This window comes from Tupaia chinensis, unplaced genomic scaffold (assembly GCF_000334495.1).
Source record: "Tupaia chinensis unplaced genomic scaffold, TupChi_1.0 Scaffold141490_1, whole genome shotgun sequence".
Classification (NCBI taxonomy): domain Eukaryota; kingdom Metazoa; phylum Chordata; class Mammalia; order Scandentia; family Tupaiidae; genus Tupaia; species Tupaia belangeri.
Genome location: NW_006201352.1, coordinates 604389 through 614529, shown reverse-complemented (window position 1 = coordinate 614529; position 10141 = coordinate 604389). Strand labels below are relative to the sequence as shown.

Genomic DNA, 10141 nt, shown 5'->3' with positions numbered 1-10141 from the left:
CACTGCAGTTTGAGTCCCAGACCTGGTAACTTGATTTCTCACTTTCCCTCTTTCTCTCTCTGGTGAGTGCATGTGCCCTCTAGTAAATAAAAAAAAAATAACAGATACAATTAAATAAAAATATTTTAAGAATCACAGCAATTCTGAAGTAGTAATACATCCAATAGAGGGGAACACAAGCTTCTGTGGCAGTTACAAAAAAATAACCTAGCCCAGACTGGGGGCCACAGAAAGAATTCTGGAAGCAGGAGTGCGTCAGCATAATACTTAAGAAAGAATATGTTATCCAAGTGAGTAGGAGCAGAAAGGCCTGATACACAGAGGAACACTGGACTTGTGCTGGTTGTCAGTGGTTTGTCTTTTTTACCATTTTATCAACCTCTCAAAGGGAGAGATTTATTTGATCTGTTTTGTGTTCCTGTTAGTTAGCACAGGTATGCAATAGATGCTCAGCGAATGTTTGGGAGATGAATTAATGAGCTATTAATCTGTAGAATGTTAGTTATGGTCAGGGGCCTGGGCTATAAAGAGTATTAAAGAACTCAGTGAATAATGAAAAAGATGCAACCAGAGACTATAGTTCTTTTTTTTTTTAGAGGTTTTCACTATAGGGCGCGTGCGCTTGCCAGACAGACAGAGAGAGACAGAGAGGCAGAAAGCAAGAAATCACCCCCAGGGGGGATGGTCACACCGCAATCCCTTCTCCTCCATTCTCTTCTCGGGACCTTGGGCACGCACACACGCGCCCGGCGTGAGTTTTAAACCACCAGGTCCAGGACGCGAACTGCGGTCGACTACATGGGAGTCCAGCGACATAGCCATTACGCTAACTGCTGGTTCCCCCAGAGACTATAGTTCTGCAATAGTTATCAATTGCTGTTTAACACACCATGCTAAAGGTTGGTAGCTTAAAGCCATGGTAACAATCATTTACTGTTTCTTGTGATTCTGTGAATTTACTTTCTTCTGGGTTCGCTATACAGCTGCATTCAGTTGCAAGGTCACCTGGATCTGGGTTCAGCTGAGACAGTGGGGACAGTTGGATTTCTCCCTTTATGTGGTTGTTCATACTCAAGGAGGCGAGGTTGGGATTCCTCAAATGGAGGAATTAACATTCTAAGAGGGAAATCCCTAGAGGACAAGTGATTATTAAACTTGTGCTGTGTCACATTATCTGATGTCTCAGTGGCCATAGAAAGCATGGCTAGAGACAATGTGGTGAGAGATTGCACAAGGGGATGTGCTTCACCAAGGCCATTAATGCTACCATTCTCCTCAGGGTCAATAGGTGTCAGGTTGCCACAGTGGAAGGGATTAATATGCATCTGTGGTATACAGGTAAGGAAACAAATTAGAGTCATTATTCTGCAGTCAAAGGAACGTCTGTAGTGTAGCAATAAGAATACTAAACTTGGCCATGGAGATGGAAGAATAGCTGAAATGAACCCAATAACATGTACTCCACAGTTTAGATCCATCATCATGGTCAATTGTGAAAGTATTTTGCACGCTTAAAAAGAGAAGCTTTGGCAGAAAGCCCAAGTCAGCACGACGGACAGCTCCAAGGCTATGCAAAGAGGCTGTGGACAGGTTCTCTGAGGTCTGAGACTGACTTCATGCTCCCATAACTCGGAGGCACCTGTGCCCCAGAGCAACAATTTGTTGAGTGTCTAAATAATTGGATTCACTTCATGTGTTTTCATTCGCCATAGACTCTTTCCTGTCTTGACCCGTATGCATTGAGTTTAGGTTCAGTCATGAGTAAGAGAAGCCCAAAATAAGATCTGCCTGTCACAAGCAAAGGCCAGAAGTAGGCAGGCAGCTCACTGCTGTTGTACAGATCTGATCTGTGACGTCCAGACCCGGGATCCTTATGACTCACTGCTCTGCTTAGAGTCATGGTCTAAAGTAAGTGACCAGTGCTCCTGTCACCACACCTACATTCTTTCACTTGCTCCCTGCTCTGAAAAAGGCAAATTTTCTAGTGCCTACTATGTTCTGGAAAGAGACTAACAGGTGCTACTTATGTGGGATTAAAAGTGAGCATTTGGACTGGGTGTAGTTGGTAGCAGTGTTGGAAGCCACATGGCAACTGTAGGTTAGAATCCCTGGATGGATCTGAAAACCCACTGGGTATTTATGTATGTACACGAGGTTGTGAAGAGCTGGAGGGCTAGGGAGTGGGGATCCCAGAGCGACAAGATCTCATAGATGGTGCTTTTCTCTCTCATCATCTTTTGTCATCAAATCTCCTTCTCAGATCCTGAATCTCCTGCTTCCCTCTTATAAGGACCATTGGAGTTATATTGGGTCTGACCAAATAGTTAATGCTAATTTCTCCAACTCAAGATTCTTAATTTATCACATCATCAAAGTCCCCTTTGCCATGTGAATAACATAATCACAGGTTTTGGGAATTAGGCCTTGGACATCCTTGGGGGGAACAGGAGTATTTATTCATTCAACCAATATTTATTATGTACCTACAATGTGCCAGGCACAATGTTGGCTGGATGCAGTAGGTGGCTGGATAGAGTAGAGTCCAGCAAACAAGGTTGTGTGAATGAGTTAACAAAATGAATGCCGTATCTGTTCCTTTCCACTCTTCCACTGCTTTAAAAATGACTTAATTTAATTTATTATTATTTTTAATTTACTGTAAGATCATGTGTGCTCACCAGGGAGAGAGGGAGGGAGAAAGGGAGGGAGAAGGAGAAAATGAGAAAGTCAACTGTCAGGTCTGGGACTCAAACCATGGCCAGCTATGTGAAAGTCCAGCACATTAACCACCATGCCACCTATTGGTCCCTCCACTGCATTTTAAAGTTATTCATTACTAGCTTACCTGCAGTAGTCATTCAGATCCTGTCACTGACTTCGGTAATAGAAAGGCTAACACTCTCGAATCTTTAGCCTCAAGACTTCTCCACAGATGCTTCCCTTCTTTTCTTTTCTCTTCTTCTTTTTTTTTTTTGAGAGATTTTTTCCTATAGAGCATGTGTACTCACCAGAGATTCAGAGACAGAGACAGAAAACAAGAGATCACCCCCCAGGGGGATGGAAAAACTGCAATCCCTTCTCCTCCATTCTCCTCTCAAGATTTTGGGCACACACGCACATGTGCCTGGTGTGAGTTTTAATCCACCGGGTCCAGGACTTGAACTGTGGTCACTACGTGGGAGTCCGGTGGTGTAATCATTATGCCATCTGCTGGTCCCATGCCATTCTTTTCTTTTACCTACTTTACTCACTCCTCTCCTAAGGAAGGAGGACTGATTTTTTGGGGGGTTGGATAAAGTACATGGGTTTAAAGCTGTGAGTAGTCTCAAAGAAAATGTAAACAGGTGAGGCTTAGACAAGCAAAGAAAAAACTTTATTCAAAACTATTGCCATAGGGTCAAGACTATTGCAATAGAGGAGAGAGAGAAAAAATTCACCCTGATTATGAGAAGGGCAGCTGGGGATTTCTAGCAACAAGGAGGCAGAGGGAATCAATGGATGGATAATTACTGAGAGGAACTTGGATACAGATCAGAGGTTAGGGAGATTATCCCTAAACTGGCTCGGCATATTCTTGCTAAAACTGGAGTTGCTAGATCAAGGACAATGCTCAGTCGAGAAGAGGGCACAGAAGAGCCTAAGTGGAGTTTGGTCAAGGAGTCTTTGTCCTTTTACTATTTTATCTGTGTCCTAGGAACTGGCTTACTAGTGTCTGCACATTCCTTATTCCTCCCTGCGGGGACTACCTGGCCCTGTGTGTGGGTGTCTGGGATGGGGGTTGGTGAAAAGCCTACAGGTGTTGGAGGATACTTTCAGCTCAGGGGATCAATATTAGAAAATATGGTCAAGATTTCTCTCCAGTGGAACTTAAGTCAGTAACAGAGACATTTGGGTCACTACCCAGTGGCTGTTCCTACTTTTCATTCCCACCAGCCATGTATGGGAATTCCCCTTGCTCTGCATCCCTGTGAGCACTTGTTAATGTGAGGACTTTTTATTTTAGCCATTCCTTCTGCAGTGAAGCAGTCATAGAAAAGAGAGAAAAATAAAACAGGCATCCTCCCAATACTATTTGGACTACAGAGGTCACTGGAGATGAGGGCACAGGGGTTACAAGTTTATAGAGAAACACACAATAACATTTTTACTAGTTCTTATCATCAGAAAGAAGGATTTTCTTACACTTTTAAGTGGCTTTATGGTCACCACTCCTGCCCCAATTTTAGTTCAGCTTCATGACTGGACTTGCGTCAGGTCTGGGCCAGAAGAATTAAAAACAGAAGGAAGGGAACTCATTCTCCATTCTCTCACATTGTTTTTCTTGTAAGACCACCCCTTTGGGCAGAGACAGAGGGAGGGTTATCCTTGGGTAACGCCCATTGTACAGTTCTGAAAATTGGTTGCTCTGGAGTACAAGCCAGGATATGTGGGAGGAATAATTGCAGAAACTTACTGCTGTATTAGCTTTTCTTCAGGCTTTGATTTCCTTCCTCAATTTGCCTGCTATAGTCTATTTTTCAGGGACTTCTTAGATGTACATTATGTCTACCCAGGATTTTAGTTATAATCTGAAAGAAATAGGGCACAGTGTGCTTACTCTATCTTAGCAAGAACCAGAAGCTGGAAGGGTTATTTCTCTTTCGGTAACCCTGAAAAATGGAAATGCCAACCTCCATGGTTTGGAGATGAGGTAAACTAGTAAGTTAAAAACCTAATCCCTAACATGTGGGCAGGAGTTGGGACAAGAGGCCTATTAAGTTGATGGGCATTCTTTAGAATCCATGAAAGGGTGCAGGGTGTGGTGAACGGGTAGTAACTTTCAGCAAAGCACTAGAGCCTGTGGAGCAGAGCTCATGGGAACGTCTGTCTCTCTGACTTATAACTCCCAATTATCTTCCAGTATCTGAAAAACTTCAGCACTGCAGTGGATATTAGAGTATGGACAAAAGGTGTTGGAATTGAGATAATGCATTTAATTTAATATAAAATGGAATAAAAAGATAAAGACAAAATTTTGTAATTGTGTTTTATGTATTCTGGAATTGCAAGTGGAAAGATAACAGGCAAAATATGGACAGACTTATATAAAACCTAAAATGGTGGTGTTAGGGAAAATGAGAAATATGAGATTAAGAGTATCTTACTGAAAACGATGTGGTGCACATACGTGTGCATGCCTGAAATCCTGACAGGGTGGAGAAATGGAGAAGGGATTGTGGTATGACCATACCACATTGCTGTTTCTCTCTCTCCAGTGAGTGCATGCACCCTCTGGCAATGGCCAACTGCAGAATTCATGTCCTGTATCCAGTGACTGCAAAACATTCCAGGCACTTGTGTATGTATGCCCAAAATCCTGACAGGAGGAAGAAATGGAGGAGAAGGAATCATGACCATTCCTCATTGAGGGTGCTTTCTCACCTTCTACAGTTAGCTCTCTATTTCTCTCTCTGGTGAATGACATGCCCTCAAATAAAGAAAAAAAATTGTTTTCAAAAATCCCCTTAATGCAACTCTATCATCTTTTCAAATATAGTAACACGTAAGAACAATCCCTGGCCTATTGCTTGATAGTTGCGTTGTCCCTATTCTTTTTTTTGGATAGATTTTCACTGTAGGGCGCATGCACTCGCCAGACAGAGAGAGACATAGAGACAGAAAGCGAGAAATCACCCCCCAGGGGGGATGGTCACGCCGCAATCCCTTCTCCTCCATTCTCCTCTCGGGATCTTGGGCACGCATGCACAAGCGCCCGGCGTGAGTTTTAAGCCACCGGGTCCGGGACGCGAACCACGGTCAACTACGTGGGAGTCCAGCGACATAGCCATTACGCTAATGGCTGGTTCCCCCTGTTCTATTTGTCACTTATTTGAAAAGGTTTTCATGACTCTTACCTCTCACCCCAACTGTTCCTGTTGCATCTTTCTATATCAATATATAACCCCTGTGCCACATGCTCTCCAGTACTGGTGACCCTTTCCTGTCAATGCTTTGATTTTCTATCTTCTCCGGGAGACACAAGCTTGTACAGGCAAGGGTAGTGTATTTTCTTGCTTACTGCTAGAGCTTCAGTGCCCAGGTAGTGAATAGTCCTAACAATTACTTGTTGATGAAGCACAAAGGAATGAGAACACTCGAAAGCAAGATGTCAATTTTATACTTTACTTGGCTTTTTGGTCTCAGACACTGTTTGATACTTGCCTATCTTTTTTTTCTCCATACTGACAAACATCGTCCAAAACAGTCACACCAAAGTTGGATAGCGTGGTGCATTGACATGTCAGTCAACCAAAGGCGAAGTCCAGTGATGAATGGGGTTCTGGGCAAACACGCACACATGCCCAGCAGGAAAGGAAGTTTGGAATGCAGGTTTTGGTGATGACTGGATTTACTTGACAATGAGCTGAGAAGACCGAAGGGGCTAGGGCTAAAAGGATTTCAGTGGTGTTTCCAGGGACAGGGCCTTTCCTCTGTGACCCCACTACGTCTTTTATGACATACTAAATTCAAACACACTGGTGCTAGTTCAAATGCACTTTCATTTACTTATGGGACTTCGTTTTGTTTTGGAGGCAGGCATAAGAAATCAGTCAAAGCACAGCCATGCATTACAATGGCAGGCTGCAAGTTGCTCCAACCAGAACAACTGTAGCATGTGAAAGTTGGAAGAGCCATGAAAGATACCTAGTCCAAACCCCTTCGTCAATAATTGACACATAATTCCCTTAATAATATTTGAGGTAAGTAAACATCCAGCTTTCGCCTGAGTACTTTGAGTAATGGCGAACTCACTATCTTTTAAGGCAGCTCATTACATTTTCAGATAAACATCTCCTAGACTTGGCAAGCATGAAGTACATGTGCTATGTCTCATTCCTGTTCCCAAGACAGGCATGACCAATCATTACAATGCTCTTTCCTACCAAGCCTAGGTTATCCCTGAGAATTAGCCTCAATTTTGTTTTTTAGTTGAGAGCCTATCTCATTTCATCCTTACAACAACCCTATACATACCACTCCATCTCAAAGTTCAACTCGCAATCCTGCCCTAGATACAGGAAAGTTATTTGTTATATCTGCTTTTCTAGGTCTTCTACATATTGATTTTTTTTAAAGCCTTCTGTGAGCAATGAATGTAATAGTCTGAGGCAAAGATAGCTTCAGACCCGGAAGTCTTGAACCCCATGGAACACAACCTGGGAAAGGCAGAACCTTCAGGGCGGTAGGCTGGTATTAGGCTCTTTTAAGCCTGTGATCCACAAGGCAGAGTCAATATTAGTAACAGATATTTATTAGGAGGTAAGAAGAGTCTTACCACTAAAATACGAAAGTCACATTCAGGACCAAAGCTGAGGGTCACTGATGCTTCAGGATCCAGGTGTAGGGCAGGTGAAAGATAATTATAATAAACCTGAGACTACAGCCTCAGGGTGCGATTTCCAGCCCACCAAGTCCTCAGTCAGACCCCATAGTTTTTCTTTGAGAAGCACTTCAATACTGTTTTCCCCAATTTCATCATGAGGGAGGTGGGCTTTTGGTCTATGTAGAAGAATGTTGGCTCCTACTTAAACATAGGGTGATTCTTTTCAACATCTAGAAGACTTTGGGAGATTTGGCTGTGAATGAGGCCAAAAGGGTTGTGATGTTAAATTATTGATAGCTTTTTCTTTTTCTTTCTTTCTTCTTTCTTTTTCTTTCTTTCTTTCTTTTTTTTTTTACCTAATAATGTTAAACTTACATGGTTTCAATCAGTTTAAGCCTCTGAAAATGGGGAGATGTTTGGCTTTCTGAAATGGTGACATCATCCATTTAGACAATCCTATTTTTGATGTAATTATCCAACATGGAGGAGGAACCTTGTTCAGGCCTCCCGTTCATCGTGTCATCGGTTACAGCTGAGCCAGTTTTCTCCTCTGGTGGGTGTGCCTTGTTCTTTTTGGCAAATGCCTGGCTGATTTCTGCATAGGTTCTGTTTTTGGTCTCAGGCAGGACGAAATACAAGTAGATGGCCCCTGCGGTACATACTGCAGCGAAGACGAGGAAACAGTAGGTGTCCAGACTTTTCTGTGGAGAGGCAGAGGTAAACAGCAAAAAATCAGACAATTCGAAAATGGCCTGTGAAACCATCTCTGCACAGTTTTATTTCAAAAACTAGTTCCCCATTCCTACGTCAGTGTTATTGGATAAAACACCACACGCATGTGGCTGGCTCTACAAGACGCTGTGGGCTCTAGACATGATTTATTTTCACAGGAAGTATGACAAAATCAGCTTCCCACTTCAGTAAAGATGAGGAAATGGCAGTATTCATGTTTTCACAAATCAGGCGTTTACAAATTAATGTCACGAGGAAGGATGGCCATGCCGCAATCCCTTCTCCTCCAGGCTCCTCACGGGATCTTGGGCATGCACACACACGCGCCCGGCATGAGTTTAAGCCACCGGGTCGGTGACGCGAACCGCAGTCGATTACATGGGAGCCCAGTGACATAGCCATTACGCTAACTGCTGGTCCCTCCACTGAGACTTTCTAAGTCACTCTGAGTAAAATCAAAGTCCTTACCATGGATTCTTTTTTTTTTTTTGAGAGGTTTTCGCTATAGGGCATGCGCGTTCACCAGACAGACAGAGAGAGACAGAGAGACAGAAAGCGAGAAATCACCCCCCACGGGGGATGGCCACGCCGCAATCCCTTCTCCTCTGTTCTCCTCTTGGGATCTTGGGCACGCACACACACGCGCCCGGCATGAGTTTAAGCCACCGGGTCTGGGACTCGACCCGCGGTTGACTATGTGGGAGTCCAGCGACATAGCCATTACACTAACTGCTGGTCCCCCTTACCATGGCTTCTGTGGCCACCGACCATGTGGCCACCTTTCTTCTCGGACCTTACTTTCCTTCTCTCTTTGTTACCTCCAGCTATACTGCCTTCCCGATTTTCCTCAAATGCCATGCCTTGGGGTCATTGCCTGTACTGTTCCTTCTTTCTGAATAATCTTTCAGACATCTGCACATCTTGCATTTTCAACCCCCCTTCACCTCAGCTTAATAGTTACTTTCTCTGAGAGGTTTTCTCTGACCTCCATTTTAGAGGACCCCTCCAAGCTCTGCTTCATTTCTCTTCAAAACACTCACCACTGTGCGCTCACCTGATTATGCAGCATTACAGCCTATAGTGATCTATTTATAAACTCCTTCCTCCACCAAGAGGGATGCTACCTGAGAGAAGTTGTTATTTTTGTTGTTTTCTCAGAACCCAGATAGTATCTGATACATAGTAGGTGCTCAATAAATGTCTATCGCATGTGTGCGTGGACTGAGGTTCTGAGACACTCCCTACCCTGTTCCAGGCCACATGTGAAATTTTATGTGGCTTCTCTGCTTGGCTTCCTTTCCCAAGAGGCCTGATAAGAATCGCTAGGGTTGTTCTTACAGGTACATAGAATTTAGTCAAGAATTCATGGCTACTACAGCCATACTGGGAAAGGGTACTAGCCCTCCCCTCCAGGAATCTCAAGGGAAAAGCTATAAGAAACCAGCATGTGAAGCTCCACCTCTTGGGCACAAAATCCACCCCTTTTGTCCGCAGATCCTACTGAATCCCTGCTACAGTCTGAATGTGTCTTCCAAAATTCATCTGTTAGAACTTGGGCCTAATGTGATTTTTTTTCTAAATAATTATTTTATTTAACTTTATTTATTTATTTATTTTTAAATTTGACCAGAGAAGGCAGAATGAAAAAGAAAGAGAAAGTGAGAAAGCAAGCCAGCAGGCCCAGGACTTGAACCACAGTCGGCCATGTGGGAGTCCTGCACCCATAATATTAAGGGTTTGCACTACTTAATACTTAGGAAGTGATTAAGTCATGAATGAGATTAAGGAGCTTACAACAGGGCTGGAGGGAACGAGGTAGGTCCTTTTTGCCATTTTGCCATGTGAGTGAGGATACAGCAAAAAGTGCTACTGCAGAGGCAGAGAGCAGCCTTTGCCAGATTCTATACTCTGCCAGTGCCTTGGTGTTAGTCTCACCTTCCTGAACTGCGAGAAAATGTATTCCTGTTCCTCACAAGTTGCCCAGCCTGTGGTATTTTGATATAGCAGAATGAATGGGCTATAACAGTCCTCCTCCCTCAAGGTAAC

The 10141-nt window shown here is 43.5% G+C and overlaps 1 protein-coding gene across 1 annotated transcript in view; it reads right to left on the bottom strand.

The window, feature by feature from the left end:
- Positions 1 to 6521: 6521 nt before the first annotated feature.
- The window catches only part of SLC2A9 (solute carrier family 2 member 9), a 273661-nt gene continuing 270041 nt past the window's right edge, over positions 6522 to 10141 (bottom strand). The window contains exon 12 of the mRNA XM_014581981.2: positions 6522 to 8064. Within this exon, the coding sequence (XP_014437467.1) occupies positions 7810 to 8064 (255 nt within the window). The 3' untranslated portion in view covers positions 6522 to 7809. The remainder of the gene's footprint in view (positions 8065 to 10141) is intronic.